Below are 20,170 nucleotides of genomic sequence, written 5' to 3'. Positions count from 1 at the left end.
GTTGGTTGGAAGAGGCAGAAAAATGCTCTGCTTTACCCAAGATTTTGAGATCCCCCTCCCAGGTTAGTTTTCTGGGAGGGTGATCTGCTTTGAGAGTCACAAAAGAGGGGGATGTGGTGATGGGGCTAGGTTCTGGGTAGAGTTGAGGCCTTTCAAGAAACAGTAGCTTTTCCCTGGGGCTATTTTGTGATAAAGCTCACAGCGCCCAGCCTGGAGCCATTCTCAGGGTTTCTGTTTTTCAATTGATTGTGGTGGCTGCTAGAGGGAGGGGCAGCCTCTGGCTCTGGTTACCCAGTGAGGCAAGGCACTCCTATGGCTGGCGCCTGAGCTGGGTGACTTTTCCCTGGATGGAGCTGAGTCTGGCAGGTCACTTCGCCGTTAAGTTCTTGTGACCTGCTAAATGACTCGTTTTATTCCAAGGCCTGAGCTGGAGCTAGCAGCTCCTCCGAGCTTTGTCGGTATCCAAGATGGAGATCACCGGTGCTGGGGGGGAGGGGTAGCCTTCCCTCCTCTGCTTCCTGAGAAGGAGTGAGGATGTCGGGCTTGTACTCACGCCGAGTCTTGGATCCTGGGTCGTCTCTGGTCTGCAAACAGCAGGATGAAGATTTCCGCTCCTTGTCGGTTCTTGTTGGTGTTGAGTAGAATCCGCTCGTCCACTGCGTCTGGCTCCTTCGTCCCCGACTCTCTGTGTCTCAGGTATGACCCCGTGGCGGTGGTCGCCGCCGCGACCCTGCCGCCGTAGGGCAGCTGATATGTTTCCTTGGCTTCCCCTCTCTTGTCTAACTCTCTGTCCTGTGATGGCACACTTGGTGTGATTCTCTGGCTTAGGACTGTTCACTAGAACTCTAAAATTGCTTTCTATGCGAGAGCTTGTTCAGATTCCAGCATCTCCTCCGCCATCTTCCCGGAACTCCCCTCTGTGTTTTTCATTACAGGTCATTATACTCCTTTTGGTAGAAGTTCAGTAATGATGCTGGACATATCACAACTATACCTCTATTTTACCGATTTGCTCACATTTTACAAATTTTCTTTGAATTCCCATATTTGTGTGTGTGTGTGTATGTGTGTATGCTGTTCTACAGGTTTTTTTTAACACTTTGCTTAACCTTCAGAATTCTTCAGTAGATTTGTTCATTTTGTATGTTCATGTGTGTGTGTGTGTGTGTGTGTGTGTAAGTGTGTGTATGTGTGAGTGAGAAAGACAGAAAGAGAGAAAGAGAGAGAGCGAGAGAGAGAGACAGAGAGAGAGAGAGAGAGAGAGACTGAGTATGGGCGTGGGTTCATGTCCTCGGCCTTGAACACAGGGACTATTGCTGTCTCTGAGCTTTATCACAAAGACAATAGTCTACCACCGAAACCTCAGCTCCACTTTCAGGTTTTTTGGTAGATAACTTAGATAAGAGTCTCCAAGTCTTCCACATCCAGGCTGGCTTCTTACCCTGATGCTCAGATGTCAACATGCTGAGAAGCTAGAAATATTGGCTTAAACCACCTTGGCTCCATAGAGTTCTGCATTTTTTTTCATATCCCTTTCAAGAGCATCTACAGTGCAGCCTACAAGTGTAACTGACTTCTGTTCTTTCTTTGCTAATGTAGATATTTGATTTAGGTGAGACAGTTTACCACTGTCTGGAAAACATGTATTTTCCTGTGACCTCCAATGTTAACATTTTGTCAATATAATGTAGTTACTACTGGTGGAAAGGAAGTTAGATGCCCAAATGGTAGGTATTATTTGGTCAGGGCAGGCTGTCAGATTTATGGAAATATCCCCGTGAACTCCATTACTTTTTTACCATAAACATGTTGTAATAACAATGTGGAAGTGGATAGAGACTGCAGGTGACATCCACATTCTCCCTCAAATTTAGTTTGGTTGTGAGAGGCTTTAAATAAAGTCTGGAGGGGCTTATTAATTTGAATTTCTGTCTTCTACTTACCACTCTGGGAGAGTCGCCCTTCTTATACCTTCTTTTAATTTCTCCAATCAAGCAAGGATTTTCTTTGTTTGCTTTGAGGCATGGTGTCTGCATCCATGGCCTGGCTAGTCAGGTGTTCTACACTAGGCACCTGACAAGAAGCATATGCTTGCAAGGATTCTGAGAGGCTTCAAGGTGGGGGAATGTGGAGGAGAGTTCTAATTGTGATGGAAGAAAAGCCTGATAATCTTTCTGATACTAAGCATTACCAAACTGCCAATAACAGTGCAAATGCATCAATCAGTTATACTTAGTGATGTAATATATAAACATTTCTAAAATCAAATCATGGTTGTTGGTAAGGGAATCTATTTCATTCCAGAAAGAAAATGTTCATAGGTGAATTGTCTTAGCACATTAACTCTTAAGTAAGGAACTGTTGGCTCATGTCTGTCATTCTACCGACTCAAGAGGCTGAAATATAAAGGTTATTGTTCCTAACCACCTTGTGCAAGAAAATCCTTGAGATGCATCTGCAACTCTCCAATAAGCAACAGGAAGAACTCTGGTTCAAGCAGCAAAATGCTAGTCTTTAGCAAAATTCAGGAATAGCACCTGAACCCTGAGATCTTTTCAGAAAAAGCACACACACACACACACACACACACACACACACACGTAAGTATATCAAATAGCTTTCATTGCTGAAGTTAAATTATTATTTTATATTTATGGAATATATTTCCATGTCTCTCATTTACTTATGTGCACATCAACATTTGTATATGTTTATATTCGTTTTTATTCCAAAAATAGTTACTTTTCAGACTTTGAGATTATTGATATGGGCAGTATGCTTTCAATTACTCAAGTCTTAGAAAGACATAATTTCCCAGGCTCCAGTGGCTCATGTCTTCAGATATTGGGCAAAGTGGGTATCCAACAAGGAAGGTGCTATTCAGACTGTGGGAGCCTCTACGCATGTATGGAAATATCCCAGTCATTTCCATTCCTTTGCACAATATATGTATTATTATAAAAATGTAAAAACTAAGTAGTCTCTGGAGATTACTGTCTCTGTGTTACCTCAATGTTTTGATTTTGGTTTTGGTTTTCAAAGCTTTAATGAAATCTTGAGAAGGTAAGAGACTTGAATAAGCCTGGCTTCTCCTCACTTCTTCAGGAGTTTCACAGATCTTGTGCTTTCTTTTGACGTCTCCAATGCAACCAAGTTGTTTTGTTTGCTTTCTTGCTTGTCTTGAGACATGGTAACTGAATCCAAGACTGCACAGGACAGAGCTTCTCCAGCATCTAAACCTGACAGGAAGCATAAGTCCCAGGGATTGTGAGGGCCTATCCAGGCATTGTGCGTGGGAAAAAGGGCTTCACACCTGGCTGGATGCAGATGGTTAGAGCAGCTTTATTTGCAGGAAGTCAAAGTGGAGGCAACACAAATTCCTGCAATGGGCACAAGGTCAAAGCAACTGTTGTGTGTCCTTGAATAAAATTATCCACATGATGAAGATAGGAAGAGGAAACCTACTCAAATGTGGAGAAGAGGCTTTAGAATAACAAAGCATGGGACCAAAGTGCATTATATGAATGTAACAACACTAAAATGAGACCACTTTCAGTACTGATAAAGCTAATCGAATGGGGCAGTGTCTGTCTCACTTACATAAGCTTAACTAGGATCAGATTTGAAGTTGGCTGAGCAGGGAAATCCAAGAGAATGTGATTGCTAATAACTACCAAGAAAAAAGAGCAGGAAGAGGAGCTGTGGCTTACGTGATCAGAGTGATATCATGAAAATCCCCATGGCCATGAGTTCAAGTCAAAGGACTTGTGAAAAGGAAAGAGAGAAAGAAAGGCAGCAGGAAAGAAAGAAAGAGAAATATACAGAGAGAAACAGAGAGAAGAGAGACAGGGAAAAGTAAAAAAAAAATAGAAAGAAAAAAGACGCAGAGAATGGAAGAAAGCAAGCAAGCAAGCCAGCAAGCAAGCAAGAAAGCAAGCAAGCAAGCAAGAAAGAATGGAAGAAAGAAAGAAAGAAAGGAAGCAAGCAAGCAAGCAAGCAAGCAAGCAAGCAAGCAAGCAAGCAAGCAAGCAAGCAAGCAAGCAAGAAAGAAAGAAAGAAAGAAAGAAAGAAAGAAAGAAAGAAAGAAAGAAGGAAAGAAAGAAAGAAAGGAAGGACAGAAAGAAAGGAAGGAAGGCAGAAAGAAAGGAAGAAGCAAAATGAATTAAAGGACATTACTAAATTGCTACAAAGAAATGAACTGATAAATACCTTCAATAATAAGGATGAATATGCACTTATGAAAATGAAAGAAAATGTTCAAATGAATTCTCTTGTATGATCCAGGTCATACAACAGTTTACAAAAGACAAAACTGTAGAGTATAGATCACATGAGCACTGGCTAGGTGTTGGATTATTGGAAGGTGTGGGAAGGTGGTGGGCATGTCTGTGGAAGGGGAAATAAATAGTATGTCTCCAGGGGAATCTCCCTGGCATCTACTGTGACTGCATGGATATTCTGCTGGTCTGGATTTGGATTTACACAAAGATTCCTGATAAAAGCTTGGTCTCAGGGTCAGTGAAGAGATGTTGGGGTCTTTTTGAAGAGAGATCCATGTAAAGATCATCCAGTGACTAGGAAGCTGGTCTCTAAATGAGAAAAACTCTGGAGATCTGGTTAGTTCTCTGGAGAGGAGTGCACCTACAAGAGATCACCTGCTGTGTCAACTCTGCCCAGCATACTGACTCAACACAAGCTCTCTCCACAGTGCTCCTGGTCATTGAGATGTGAGCCAGTCCAGGGCACTGACCACAGACCAAGTTTCAGAATACTATGATTTGGATATTCATCCTTCATGATTATCAATTGAACATCTTGTCATTGTTAAATATCTAGGCCCAGGCATCTTTAGAGCACGGAAATTTCAATGAATATACTGGGTTATGATGCATGGCTATATTAAACGGACACAGAAAAATATATGTAGTATTTATAGTAGTTTAACAATAGCAAACATATATATATATGCATATATATATATATTTATATGATTAAATTAAGGAGTTGAAAAGAGCTGAAAGAGGGCAGAGGGTATGTCCGCCTGGCAGTTACGGCATGAGCCTTAGAACCGTGACATCACAGAACGAGGAACTACCAGCGCTCAGATTCCAGGCAGTTGACCGCAGTGGCTGTTGGAGCTGCAGTCATGTCTGCTGTCCAGAGCCACGAAATGGACAAAGACAAGTGTTCACTGCAATCCCCACACACACCATGCGCGGCTTCCCTGCACGAGGTAGTCTGTTAAATACTTGTTTGGAGATTTCTTCTAGAGGGGGCCCTGGAAAGTGTTCTGTCTTCCTTCTCCTGACCTTTTGCACTGACTCTGACCTTCAACACTGTTCACAAAAAGTGACCCCTATTCACACTGTTCAGCTTGGGGTGAAGACAAGTGTGCGCATATTCTCAGAGGAGATGGGAGTGAGGCTAATGGGAGATGGTGTGGATGAAGCTCTGCCCACACCTGAGCCAGTGAGCAGAATTTTCCACACTATTGATGTAGTGACCCTTACCTACAGAGCCACAGCTCTACTGACAAGAGACACAGTACCACCAACAAATCTAAGGACTTCCTCCCATTTAGGAATTCTTAATGGTGTCACGTATTTCGTGATGCTCTTTCTCAACTTTCTCTTGCTCCAATACTGAATAATGATATAAATAAGGTGGGAATAAACTTCCAAGTAGGTACAGTTATGCCACTTTTCGTGGTGGAACAAAAGCAATTTGGAATTCTTTGTGGATATTCATATTATGCCATAAAAATGCTCTTCTCACGTTTAGCAGTGGTGTTTGGTCACTTTGCTGTGGTCATCTGCTTAGCCTCCCCTAACATTTCTCCTGGCTCACTGCTCCTTTGCCAGATTCTTCTCCTTTCCTGGGACAGGTGCATTCGCTTCCTGCCTTGTACTTTTCCCCATCACTTAGAGAAAAAAAAGTCCAGGATTTGTTCCTTAGAATAATCTGTCCTCCTTATATCTTAAAAAGTGATTAAGATTTTCTGTTTGCTTTAACATCTAAAGCACAAATCCTCCTGGTATCAGTGACAAAGTCTGGTGAGGATTGAGAGGGCCACCTGTGGCACTGTGTGTCCCCATCCATTAGGCATAAAACTCTGGGACATATGTTTACACTGACTGTGTGTGGTGTTGATGTGCAGCAGGAAAGCCATCTTCCTGAGGAGGATGCTCAGCAGGACACACCTGTGTCCCTGGAGGACAATGACAGAGCCCTGCTCATCCACAGCCCAGTGCAAATGAGAAGAGGCTGGAGTAGGAAGAAGCGGCACCTCTTCCTCTTCAGTAATGTGTTGCTGGTGTCTAATACCAAGTACGTATGGACTGCATGCTCTCCTGCAAAGCCCGCAATGCTTTTCACTCAGCAATGACTTTATATAACCCTTACCTTAAGACAACTTAGAATTTTTATGCATTTCTTTTTATAGAAGTTTAGATTCCTTGCTGATTTATCAAGACCATAGTGAGGACTGAAGAAAGCAACATGGCCTTGTGGTCCACCCCCGTCTCTCCCAGCACAAAGGGTTTGAGGCAGGAGGATACAGAGTTAGAGCCTAGGCTAGACAACATACAAAGGCCCTATCTAAAACAAATAAAACAACCAAAACTATAATGATATGACAATCTTTATCCAATTTAAATATGACCAAACAGAAGCAGATCTTGGGAGAGTAATGATTTCAGTTTAGCTGAGTGATACTTCCTCACATATAAGTAAACACCTAATCAACCAAGGGCAGCATGCTCACAACTGTAATCCCAGCCACTCAGGAGGCTGAAACTTGAGGAATGTGTGTCCAATCCAATCTGGCACGGATGTTCATACAATTACACTCCAAAAAGCTAGAAGTAGGGATAAGACCCCAGTGATAGAGTGCTAGGCTTCATAAACAATGTCAGAGACCTTAACAAGGCCCTGAGTTCAAACCCATTGACTACCCCACAAAAGAAGTAATAAAATAACAGTGATGGTGTGTAATTCTCTTTGCAGATATAAGAAGTGCTTTAAGATAAAAGATGCAATTCCACTGCATAACCTGTCTATGGCAGAATGTGGGGACAAAGTAGCAAACGATGATGGGAGTTCCACAAAGTCCTTTGTCTTGATTTGGCCCAAGGAGAAATACAAGGTCACTTTCCGGTAAGACTGACAGCTATGCCATGTGCATACTTTGACTTCTGCTAAAAGAAAGCGACATACATATTTTCCAGCAACAATGGAAAATATAACTTATTTACATCTAATATTTATTAGAAGGAAAAAGGTTGTAATTTGTTTGTTTTCTAGCCTGATCTTCCACCTTCGAATTTAATAATAACCTTTAATACAAACACCTCCAGACAATTTTAGATTCTAATATATTCGAATGGATCAATATTGGAGTGGTTGTGAGCAGTTGGGGGAGAGAGGATGTTCAGACAGTGGAAGACCAGGTGTGACCTACGTATTGAATCACAGTAATAGAATTCATTCAGCAAGTGTTAGTGAATCCTGAAAGTATTTTTTGAAAACTTTATTTTGCACTCCCAGTAATTCTCTGTAGAGACAGATTTTAATTCCATAAATAGCTATAGATCATTAAATAAAAAGTGCTTGGCTTGCTCTGTAGTCGACTGACATATTACTTCTTTGTAAGTAGACTGCATGTTATTTGGTGTGTGGGAAATCTGAAGCATGATTTACTGATAAAGTCCAGGCCAGATTTTCCAGCACACATGCCTAGACCTGCATGAAGACATAGAATGCATTTAGACAGGTCAAAACAGGAGGATTCACAAGGAAGGTGTCAAGTGTTTTATTCTTAGTCTCAAACTGCACCTCATATTTCTACCTGTTTTATATATGAGATCAAACTGCAGGCACGCAGGTTACCTTTCCTCACAGCCAAGGTCTAACACATCCTAAGAAGTTTGAGATAAAGAAGAAAAATGGCTCCAAAATCGTCAGCTTATTAATTCTCTGATGGATATGCCTTGAAAATGATAAAATTGATTGGGAAGCTGGACACCTGTGTGTCCATTTCGGCAGGTCTTCTCCATAGCATATTTCTGTGAAGGTTCTCTGTTCTTCTTGTGCAGGGGAACTCCAGGATACAGATTAATGGAAGCTGGTAAAATCTGGAAATAGAGGTGTTCCTAGAAACTATACCTTTAAGGAAAATTAAAATATGGCAATGAGGTCCTCATAAATTCTATGAGTTCTAAAGCTATTGCACTGTCCAGCGTCCTTGTTCCTTGGCAGATGGCCAACATAGCCTCAGGAAATAGACTTTATTTATATACATGTAGGCAGGTTAGGGGTCATCTAAGATGGGTACCTCTCTCCTGATGAAACACATTACAGGACAGCATAGAATTGTTAAGTAGAAGAGCTATTAATGATGTAAATAAAAAATATGCAGACATTGCAAAAAGTCTGCTTGTTCATAAGGAGAAAGTTATTGGATTAATACATACCCCAAAAATTCTATTCCTGGTGTTCACAAAAGTACACACACACACATTCACAGAGAGAGAGAGAGAGAGAGAGAGAGAGAGAAAGAGAGAGAGAGAGAGAGAGAGAGAGACAGAGACAGAGACAGAGAGAGACAGAGAGAGAGACAGAGAGAGAGACAGGGAGAGGGAGAGAGAGAAAGACGGAGAGGGAGAGAGTATAATTTCATAGAAAAATGAAAGCAATAATGTTTATATATATATAATAATGTGGTTTATAAAACCCTGAAAATAGTTACAAATTAAAAGTGCAGTGTGTTTTTAAAACAGATGTATTCCATATTACGAAAAGTTATAAGGGGGAGTAATATATCCAGTGCTGTCTTTCAATCCCTTCAGAATACAGAAATATAACAATAGAAGGTACAGAGAACAGTAAGCAGCAACCTTTTCATTCATCATTAAAGACATAGTGTGATAGGTAATAAAGTGTAAGCTTCCTGGGAAATAACACAGCACATTGTAGTTCTAAAATTTCTATAAGGAAATGAAACACTGCAACTTTTCCATATTTTTAATTCTTCTTCTAAATTTTTATCTTGTCTAGCTGGATTACAAATATTCTGTCAAAATGACCAATTTCTTCCATAGGTTTGAATTTGCATACCATTTTCATAGTTGCATAGCATATGTGCTCTGTCTGGTTTGATCATTGTGGACTGAAGGCATTGCTAGGGTGAGACTCACCTATGGTCAGGTGGCTTGCACCACACGTTAGAAAATAAGTTTCTCCATGTCAATCCAAGATCTCTTCCACACCAAAGTCTAATTCACATCACAGTCAGATCACCAAGAAAGGCAGAGTCCATCAAACCCCAGTTATGAGTCGGTTCTTATTCCACTCACATTTACAATGATACTCCCAGATTGCCAGTCTCTTTTAGGATAGACTTAAAATCAAAGCATGAATGTGAAATGTAGCATAATATTTTCTTTCTTTTAAATCACAGGTCTTCAGAGCTAAAAGAAACATGGTGCTCTTTACTTCAAAGGTTAGTAGTGTTTGTAGTTTTTTATTTGTTAGTGAATGAATAAAAGTCCCTACAAATAATGTTGCCAATGGATTCTCCCCATAGTGATAGAAATTATGTGTCCCGGGTAAATTTATAAATAGAGTGCACTTTTTATTTCATAAGAAAATTTGGTTGGAAACCTAAAGTTCTCCTAGGCTTCAACTGATAGACATGAGTGAATATATTCTAAAACATATGTAGGTGACTAGGCACTGTCATCCTGGCTACTCAGGAGATTGAGACCTGAGGATTGTGGTTCCAAACCAGCCCAGGCATGAAAGTTTATTGAGACTCTTATCTTCCAGAAACTCCCAATAAGTTGACAGTGGAGTGTGGATCAAGTAATAGTGTGATGGCCTTGAGCTAAAAAGCTCAGGGTCAATATTCAGGTCCAAGGTTCAAGGTCCACAACTGGAACTATGTGTATGAGTGTGTGTGTGTGTGTGTGTGTGTGTGTGTGTGTGTGTGTGTGTGTGTGTGTGTGTGTGTGTATGCTTACATAACTCCAGAAATAAACATATATACATATACATCCATACATATGGACTTATATATGCATATATACTACTCAAAAACTTGGGATTCTAGTAGTACACAGGAAGTTATTATTCCTCCTCTTCACATAGTAAATTTTTAAAAACAATGGATCTGCTTCCCAAATGTCATTTCCTTGGCTATCACTTGTATTCTGAATCTCATGCTTTTTTCTGTCAAACAATATTCTATATTTTCAAACAACTAGCTAATTCCTTGTGCTCTTTTTCATTATTATCCAATTTATCACTATAGCAACATTCAAAAACAGAAGGAACTTCAGAAGTGTAATCCATTGCAGAACTTTCCCAACGATTTCCAGAAGGCTGGCTCTGTAAGTGTTTTTAAGAATAAACAGGAAGGGTTGGGAAGGTGGCTCAGTGGTAGAGTGCTTGCCTTGTATGCAAGAGGCCCTGGGTTCAATTCCTCAGCACCACATAAGCAGAAAAAAAAAAGCCGGAAGTTGCCCTGTGGCTCGAGTGGTAGAGTGCTAGCCTTGAGCTGAAGAGCTGAGGGACAGTGTTCAGGCCCAGCCTTCAGGCCCCTGACAGGACTCACCCAAACACCTACACAAAAAAAAAATAAACAAGGAATATCCTGTTGATCTCTTAGGCAGGATGGAGTCTGGATAGTCCTTGTAAGAAAGCACAGAGTTGCCTCTGCCGGATCCATTTCAATGCTGAGTGTGTTTAGATACAGAATTTGCTAGGTCAGCTTGGGATTAGTGACTCACCCCTGTAAATCTGGCTACTCAGAACACTAGATCTGAAGACTTTGGTTCAAACCAACCCAGGCAAAAAAGTCCATGAAACTCTGAGATCCAGTAGTCTACTCACAAAAATACAGTAGTGATGTTGTGCCTCAGGTGGAGAGTGGTAGCCTTGGGCAAAAGAAACCAGAGACCGAGCCCAGACCCAGAGCTCAACTCTAATATTATCCAAAAAAAATCAAAAAGATAATAAAATTGGGTAGGTCTCCTTTGCTCTTTCTTTTCACGTAGCTCACTGCTTCCTTACTAGCTTCCTTCCTGTTTCTATTCCCATCATTTCAGTGGAAGAAGTCCAGGGCTCTTTTTTTATATCTGCCTGCAACCATTTTCAGAATGACCTACTTTTCTGCTTGCTTTTGAGCCACAAAGTGCCTTGCATGTTAGTTCCCAAGTGTCAGTTGAGGAAATGTTGCATTGTGCACCATGAAAGTTGGGCATAAAGCTGTATCCCATGCTGGAGCACTGACTGTGCTGTGGTGTTGCTGTGCAGCTGGAGAGCCATCATGCTGAGCAGAAAAGTCAGCAGGACAGACCTTTGTCCCTGGAGAAGCCCTGCAGAACCCTGCTCATCCACAGCCCGGTGCAGATGCAAAAAGGATGCAAGAGGAAGAAGCAGCATCTCTTCCTCTTCACTGACTTATTACTTGTGACTAATGCCAAGTACGTATGGACTGCTCCCTGTCATGCTCAGCACAAATGCTTCACACTAGCAAATGACATTTAGATATCTGCATTTAATCCACAGGTGATTTGTCAATTTTGTATTCAAAGGATCTGATTCATTTTTTATTTCTCCCGTGTTCATGAAGCTCCTGTGTTGTGTAATTGTTGAGAATATGATCAACAATGAAGATACCACCTGGCATGCTGTTGATCCTCTAGTCACAGCACATAAACTTTTAAGGCAGAATCTAGAGTTAGGGTCCAGGCTACACTATATTTAAATGCCAGGTCTCAAGCACTCATAAGACAACATAATCAAGAATGTGATAGACAAATAATCTTGTATGAGGAGTTCAAAATTATGAAACAGAAAAGTTTGGGAGAGTAGCTAGTTCTTAACTCGACACATCTAAGATAAATTAAGAGAGATGGTGTTTGTTGCCCTTTTTAGGTATCAGAAATGCTTTAAGATTAAAACTGTGGTCCCACTGCGTGCCCTGTGGATGGCTGACTGTGGGGTCAATTTGGACAAGGGTGGTGATCACTCCAGAAAGTCCTTTCTTTTGGGCTGGCCCCTGGAGAACTTCATGGCCACCTTTGGGTAAGACTGAACACTGCACCCTGAAAGCAGCAGGGAAATAGCAAAAGAGTTATCCTTCATTAATCACTTAGCTATGTCAGATATCATTCCTAATGACTTTCAGTAACACTGAGCCTTGTTCCTACTAATGTCAAGGAAGTTTTCTAGGTTCTAATAAAACATTGTAGAGTGCAGGAAATTATCTAAGGAAGTAAAACAGTCCAACCCTTTTCATTTTCCCTTTTTTTTTCCTAGCAAATGCTTACTGTTGATTTCTGGATCTAGGAAATTCCATGTAAATGCCATGTTTCTTCTGGGTGCCTTGATCTGAATGATTATTTTGTAAAGTATTGGAAGAGCACATCCAGCTCTGTCAGTTTTATCAAAGGAGAAATGGAAGGTGGCCGTGGTGTGAGATGAAGTATGGTCAGGAGGCTTGCATCACACAGTGGCAGGGATGCAATTCAATCCATTTTTCTTCTACAGCAGTCTGGGTCACATTACAGTAAGATCACCCTTATAAGCCCAAGAGTCCATAAAACCCCAATTAGGATTAGGTTCAATTCTGTGTTTGCTTGGACACCAATGAATTGATAGTATTTTACCTTTAATGACTGTAAAGATATTGTATATGAGATGTGGTTTAATATTGTCTCTGCTTTTATTTTGCAGTTCTTGTGAACAAAAAGAAAAATGGATCACTTTTCTGCAAAGGTATTAAGCAAGTGCTTTTATATAATTTTTAGTTTGTTAGGGAATGGGTACCTGAAAACCAAGATCTTCAATATATTCTGCCTCATTTTCTATGGAAATTATTTGCCATGGCTGCAATTCTAAATCATAAACAGTCTTTATTTTTAAAGATATTCAGGTTATCCATCCTAAATCTCCCTTCACTTTATTGATATACTTGAGCTAAAAATTTCTGAAAATATATATAGGTCGTCAGGCAAGAGTTTCTCAATCCAATTATCCCACTACTCAGGATGCTGTGATATAAGGACTGCAGTTTGCAGCCATTCTGTGTAAGATAGTCAGGAGACACTTATCTCCACTTTACTGTCAAAAGAGCCAGAAGTGGTGCTGTGGCTCCAGTGTAAGAGTCATAGCCTGGAGCAGAGAAACAGTACACAGACATTGAGTGCAAGGGCCACGTTTGACCCCATCTATATTCCTGTGCTCCATTGAGCTAGCTCAGAGCCATTGTTGCTTTCAGTAGTCTAGGCAGGCTTCAGCCCTCCCATCTAGATGGTGAAATTTGAAACCCTGAATCTGATGCCTTCCTAAAGGTCACATTCCAGGACACTGTTCTCTTTCAAATCCTATTTCCCAACAATACTATTGCATTGATTCAAATCTATAATTGCTCCCTAAGTGTTTATAAACTATGAAATACAGATTGAAAAATATTAACAATGAAGATGGATTTGAAAAATAAGTTATCAGCTAATAATTGTGCTACTCTGGGTTGAATGAATCAGGTATATCAACCTTGCAAAGGAGGAAGAAGATGAGGACAGCATTCCTCTGCAGATCTTCACCCATGAAGTTAAGAACAATCACTTCGTAAGTGTTATGTAGAATAAAGTGGAAATTTCCAGTTACTTGCTTAGGCTGGAAAGGCAGGACATTTTATAAATTATCTATGGTAAGGAAACTTTTTTTTTTATTGTAAAGATACTATAAAGAGGATTACAGTTACATGAGTGAAGTAATGAGTGCACTTCCTCTTGAACATTGTTACCCCTTCCATTGTTTTCCCCCTACCTTCCCCTCTCTTCCTCCCTTCCCGGAGGTTCTTTTTTTTTTATTGTGATTAAGTGATTACGTAATTTCTGGAATTTCACAGTATTGTAGAATAATGATGCTCATTTAAAGTCACAAGGTCATTCTAACTTTCCTTGAGCAAGTTGTCTCTCACAGTCTGTAACATATAACGGTGTACACATGTTATACACCATACATGTGATCAGCAGCATGGGGATATTTAGTAGTGGTTCAACCAGATGAGTGGGACTTCTTTGTTTCTTAAGTCCTGTTACTTTTGTCGTATCCCCTAACATTTTGGATTTAGCATCCACTTATCAGGGAGACCATGTGCCCTTTGTCTCTTCGTTCTTGGCTTACCTCGCTCAATATGATTCCTTCTAGCTCCATGCATTTCCCTGCAAATGCCATTATTTTGTCATTTCTAATGGCTGCATAATATTCCATTGTGTATAGATACCACAATTTTTGGATCCATTCATCTGTAGTGGGGCATCTGGGTTGTTTCCATATCCTAACTCTTGTGAATAGTGCTGCAATAAACATGGAGGTGCACGTGTCCTTGTATATTGGTTCCTGTTGTTTAGGGTAGATGCCTAGAAGTGGTATGACTGGGTCGTAAGGGAGGTCAATCTTTAGCTTTCTAAAGACCCTCCAGACTGCTTTCCAAAGTGGTTGTATAAGTGTACATTCCCACCAGCAGTGCAATAGGGTTCCTCTTTCTCCACATCCCCACCAGCATTTGTCGTTGGCTGATTTGTGGATGTGGGACATTCTGACTGGGGTAAGGTGGTATCTCAGGGTTGTCTTTATTTGCATTTCCTTCACCACCAGGGATGATGAACATTTCCTCATGTGTTTCTTTGCCATTTTTATTTCTTCATTTGAGAAGTCCCTCTTTAGTTCCCTTGCCCATTTAGTAATTGGTTTGTTAGGTTTGGGAGGGATTAGTTTCTTGAGTTCCCTGTGTGTACAGGATGTTAACCCCTTGTCTGACATATTGCTGGTAAATATTTTTTCCCAATTAGTTGATTTTCTTTGTAGCTTAGTTGCGATAGCTTTATCTGTGCAGAAGCTTTTTATTTTAAGGTAGTCCCATTTGTCGAGTCTCTCTCCAACTTGTTGTGACCCTGGGACTCTGTTCAGGAAGTTCCTTCCTGTGCCTATGAGTTCAAGTGTCTCTCCTACTCTGTCCTGCAGTAGTTTCAGAGATTCACATTTAATGTTAAGGTCTTCAATCCATTTTGAGTTGATGTTGGTGCATGGTGATAGGCTGGGGTCCACTTTTAGTTTTCTGCATGTGGCTGCCCAATTTTCCCAGCACCAGCGGTTGAAGAGGCTGTGTTTCTTCCATTGTATGTCTTTGGCTCCTTTATCGAATATCAGCTGGCTGGGCCTGTGGATTTGTTTCTGGATCTTCTATTCTGTTCTATTGGTCTTCAGGTCTGTTTTTGTGCCAGTACCATGCTGTCTTTGTTATTATAGCTCTGTTGTAGAGTTTGAAGTTCAGCATGGATAGCCCTCCCATATTGTCTTTATCCCCTAGAATTGTTTTGGCTATTCTAGGTCTTTTGTTGTTCCATATGAATTTTTGGACTGTTTTCTGTATTTCAGGGATATACGTCATTGGGATTTTAATAGGAATTGCATTGAATTTGTATATTAGTTTTGGAAGTATTACCATCTTTACTATATTAAGTCGGCCTATCCAGGAGCATGGGAGGTCTTTCCATTTCCTAGTGTCTTCTACAATTTCTTTCTTTAACTTTTTATAGTTCTCATTAAATAGTTCTTTTACATTTTTGGTTAGGTTTATTCCTAAATATTTTATTTTTTGGGAGGTTATTGTGAATGGGGTTGCTCCCTTTATTTCCCTCTCTTCTTGTACATTGTCAGTGTACAGGAAGGCAACTGATTTTTTGTGGGTTTATTTTGTATCCTGCTATTTTGCCGAAGTGATTTATGATTTCTAAGAGTTTGGGGATGGAGTTTTTGGGATCGTGAAGATATAGTATCATGTCATCTGCAAAAAGGGATAGTTTAACTTCTTCTTTCCCTATGCGGATCCCTTTAATGTCTTTTTCTTGCCTTATTGCCCTGGCTAAGGGTTCCAGGACTATATTGAAGAGGAGTGGAGACAGTGGGCATCCTTGCCTTGTTCCTGATTTTAGGAGAATTGGTTGTAGCTTTTCCCCATTAAGTATAATATTGGCTATTGGTCTGTCATAAATGGCTTTTATTGTTTTTAGGAATGTTCCTTCTATTCCTATTTTCTCCAGGGCTTTTAGCATGAATGAATGTTGAATTTTATCAAAGGCCTTTTCTGCATCTGTGGCGATAATCATGTGATTCTTGACCTTGGCTCTGTTGATATGTTGGATTAATTTATTGACTTACATATGTTAAACCATCCTTGTGTCTCTTGGATGAAGCCTACCTGGTCATAGTGTATAATTTTTTTTATGTGTTTCTGGATTCTGTTAGCTAGAATCTTGTTAAGGATCTTTGCATCTGTGTTCATCAAGGAGATTGGCCTGTAATTCTCCTTTTTGGTTGGGTCTTTGCCTGGTTTGGGGATGAGTGTGATATTGGCTTTGTAGAATGAGTTTGGGATAGCTCCCTCCTTCTTTGTTTCTCTGAAGAGCTTGAGGAGTATGGGTATTAGTTCTTCTTTAAAGGTGTTATAGAATTCTGCTGTGAATCCATCTGGTCCTGAGCTTTTTTTTGTTGGAAGACTTTTGATAGCTTCCTGTATCTCGTTATAGGATATTGGCTTATTTAATTGGTTAACTTCTTCTTTGCTCAGTTTGGGCAACTTGTATTTCTCTAAAAATGCATCCATTTCTGCCAGATTTTCTTCCTTTAGAGAGTATAGCTTTTGAAAGTAGTCTGTTAGAATTGTTTGGATATCTTGGGTACGTGTTGTGATGTTTCCCGTGGCATCCCTAATTCTATTAATATGGGTTTCCTCTCTTCTTTTTTTAATTAATCTAGCCAACGGGCCATCAATTTTGTTTATTTTTTCAAAGAACCAGCTTTTTGTTTGGTTTATTTTGGTTGTGGTTTTCTGGTTTTCTAATTGGTTAATCTCTGCTCTTAATTTGGTTATCTGGCTTCGTCTAGTAACTTTAGGTCCCATTTTTTCTTGTTTTTTCTAGCTGTTTTAATTGCAACATGAGATTATCTACTTGGTCTGTCTGCATTCTCTTGATGTGGGCACTGAGGGCAATAAATTTGCCCCTCAGGACTGCTTTTGCTGTGTCCCACAAGTTTCTTTGTGAGGTGTTTTCATTTTCATTGAGTTGTAGGAAATGCTTTATTTCTTCTCTGATCTCTTCCATTACCCAGGTATTGTTAAGGAGTGTGCTGTTCAATTTCCATGTATTAGAGAAATTTCTGTGGTATGCTTTGTTATTGAGAGCTAGCTTGATTCCACTGTGGTCAGATAGGATACAGGGGATTATGTCGATCCCTTTGTATTTGCTTAAGTTCCTTGCATGAACTATGATATGATCTATTTTGGAGAAAGTTCCATGAGCTGCTGAGAAGAATGTGTACTGTGTTGTTTTAGGGTGAAATACTTGGTGGATGTCAGTTAATTCCGCTTGAAGTATGGCCTCACATAATTCGGTAGCTTCTTTGCCAATCCTCTGGTTGGTAGACCTGTCCTTTGGTGAGAGTGGTTTGTTAAAGTCTCCTAGTATTATCGTATTGGGATCTATTTTATTCTGTAAGTTTGAGAGCATTTGTTTAACATATCTGGGTGCACCAATATTTGGGGCATATAAGTTGATGATGGTTATATCCTCCTCTTGGATTGTTCCCTGTATTAATATATAGTGTCCGTCCTTGTCTTTCTGTACTGATTTTAATGAAAAGTTTATTTTGTTAGATATCAGGATAGCTACACCTGCTTTCTTACTGGGGGCATTTGATTGGTAGATCCTTTTCCACCCCTGCACTCTGAGTTTGTTTGTATGTTTGGCTGAGAGGTGGGTCTCCTGAAGGCAACAAATGAATGGGTCTTGTTTTCTGATCCAGTCCTCAGTTCGTTTTCTTTTAATTGGTGAATTCAGCCCATTTATATTAAGAGAAAGTATAGAGAGACACATTGTTGTCCCTGCCATTCCGTTTTCCTAAGTTTTTCTTCTTTCCTTTCCTCCTGTGCTTGCTCAGTTAGACTTTGAGTAATGCCTGTTTGGGGCAGGTCCCAGTTCCTGGCTGCTTTCTTCAGGTTGTGTCCCCCCTCTTAGAATTCTTTGTAATGCTGGCTTAATGTTTATGTATTCATTTAGTTTTTCTTTGCTATTAAAAGTTTTCAGTTCTCCATCGAATGTGAATGCTAGCTTTGCCAGATATATCAGTCTGGGTTGGCAGTTATTGGCTTTCAGGGCTCGTGTGGTGCTTTCCCAGGCTTTTCTTGCATTCATTGTGTGGAGAGATCTGCAGTGATTCTAATTTTTTTCCTGTTGTAGTATAGCTACTTCTTCATTTTTGCTGCATGCAAGATTGTTTCCTTATTATTCCGATCTATCATTTTTACTATAATGTGTCTAGAAGTGTTTCTCCTGGGATCTTGCTTGTTGGATGTTCTATATGCTTCTGTAATGTAGGTAAGATGGTCCTTTTTGAGGTGGGGAAAATTTTCACTGATTATCTTGTTAAATAGGTGTTGCATTCCCTTTCTCTGGAATTCCTCACCTTTGTCCACACCGATTATGCAAAGGTTAAATTTCTTGGCATTATCTGCTTGCTCTTGAATTTCCCTTTGGTTTAATTTGAGTGATTTTTCCATATCTGTCACTTTTTGGTCCAGTTGGTGTATTCTGTCTTCTGTATCTGACACTCTACCTTCCATTTCATTCACTCTGTTGACCCTGGCTTCTATTGTGGTTTGCATGGAGGAAATGGATCCCTTTATGGATTCAATATTGGTTCTCAGAGTCCTGATCTCAGTATGTATTACCTCTAATTTGGCATTTATCTCACTTCTTACTGAGGTTTGTGCAGCTTCTATTTTTGCATCCAACTCTTGTTTGATATCCTGTATCTCATTTGATAGCTCATCCTTGTGCTCTTTCAATTTCTGATCAATTTCTCACTTTATTTCTTGAGTCATTGCCTCCAGCAACCCTTGGATGTAGCTTTTGTCTTCCATTCCTGCTTTGCTCCCACTGGGGCTCTCCCCTGTGTGGCTGCTGGCTTTTGAGGTGAGCTTGCTGTCCTGGGTGGTGGTAAACCTTGTGATTTTTCTCTGTGATTTTCGCATGGGGATTCAGGAGACTGCTCTGCAATTTTGTTTTGGTGTGTCTGTCTTTGCTTGGTTGTTGATTCTGTATTGGTAGAGAGAGCCTGTGACTGATCTGGGTTCTGTTGGGAGCCTATTTCCAGCTGCTATTCTGACCTACTTAGGATTCTCAGCTCTCTGCTGTAGATTGCTGGCAATTCCTGCCTTTGGAAGGGTTGAATAGCCTAGACTGCTTGTGTTTGCTCCTACGGGTGCTCTTGGGAAGATCAGATGCTCTGGATGCACTCTCCCAAATACTGGAGTCTGCTATTGGCTCCTGATGTGTTTTTGTTTGTTTGTTTGTTTTGGGCTGGTTGTAGGCTTGAACTCTAGGTTTGGGTGCTGTCCCTCAGCTCTTCAGCTCAAGGCTGGCACCCTACCATTTGAGCCCCAGCACCACTTCTGACCCTTTTTGCCTTTGTGATGCTGAGGAATCAGATCCAGGGCCTCATACATCCAAGACTATCACTCTACTGCTGAGCCGCCTTATCAGCCTGAGCTCCTGCTTGCTATCAGGTGCTGGCAGCCTGTGTTGCCCAATTTCCGCCTAGGGTACATGGGTGGAGTTTTGGTGGGGTTTGGGCTTTGGGCTTCTCTTGTGCTGAGCCTCCAGGTCTTTTGTTGTCACAGGCGTGCTTCCCAGGGAGTGCTGTTTCCTGATTTTCTCCCCTCTGTTGAGGCGTGTGCTCAGGTTTTTACTTCAGTTGGGAGGAGTTGGTTGTGTTGTTCAGGCGCCGGATCCCTGGGCCTGGTTCCGGCCCCAGCCTGGAGCACACTCGTTAGGCCTGTGCTGATGTGTATACCACCTAGGTTATGCAACCTGGAGGACACAGTTCAAATTTCTTCTACTGTTGATAGTCTTGACCCAGGGACGCTGTTCCTGGCTTGGGAATTTAAGCTCCCTTCCAGGGGCACTCTTGCTCTGGCTTGGCCAGCGGAGTGTGCTCAATGGGCTGGTGGAGTTCTCAAACAGTTCCCAGTTTTAGTGGGTCCTGTGGTCCGGGTGTTCGGGTAGGAAGTCTAGGTCAGGGTCGGGGGATTCCCTCCAGC

The 20,170-nt window shown here is 40.9% G+C and overlaps 1 protein-coding gene across 2 annotated transcripts in view; it reads left to right on the top strand.

Annotated features, from left to right (window-relative positions):
- The first annotated feature begins 5,121 nt into the window (after positions 1 to 5,121).
- LOC138826804 (rho GTPase-activating protein 20-like) overlaps positions 5,122 to 20,170 on the top strand; it is a 34,945-nt gene continuing 19,896 nt past the window's right edge. For both annotated transcript variants that reach the window (XM_070022050.1, XM_070022049.1), the window contains exons 1-9: positions 5,122 to 5,233; positions 6,158 to 6,327; positions 7,006 to 7,155; positions 9,458 to 9,499; positions 10,310 to 10,388; positions 11,314 to 11,483; positions 11,938 to 12,087; positions 12,739 to 12,780; positions 13,548 to 13,632. In XM_070022050.1, coding sequence (XP_069878151.1) covers positions 5,147 to 5,233; positions 6,158 to 6,327; positions 7,006 to 7,155; positions 9,458 to 9,499; positions 10,310 to 10,388; positions 11,314 to 11,483; positions 11,938 to 12,087; positions 12,739 to 12,780; positions 13,548 to 13,632 — 975 coding nt within the window. In that variant the 5' untranslated portion in view covers positions 5,122 to 5,146. The remainder of the gene's footprint in view (positions 5,234 to 6,157; positions 6,328 to 7,005; positions 7,156 to 9,457; positions 9,500 to 10,309; positions 10,389 to 11,313; positions 11,484 to 11,937; positions 12,088 to 12,738; positions 12,781 to 13,547; positions 13,633 to 20,170) is intronic.

The sequence above is a fragment of the Dipodomys merriami genome, unplaced genomic scaffold (genome assembly GCF_024711535.1).
Source record: "Dipodomys merriami isolate MVZ:Mamm:240054 unplaced genomic scaffold, mDipMer1.0.p SCAF_15, whole genome shotgun sequence".
Taxonomy (NCBI): Eukaryota; Metazoa; Chordata; class Mammalia; order Rodentia; family Heteromyidae; genus Dipodomys; species Dipodomys merriami.
Note: the sequence above shows the minus strand (reverse complement) of the source record. Positions and strands in the feature narration are given on the sequence as shown.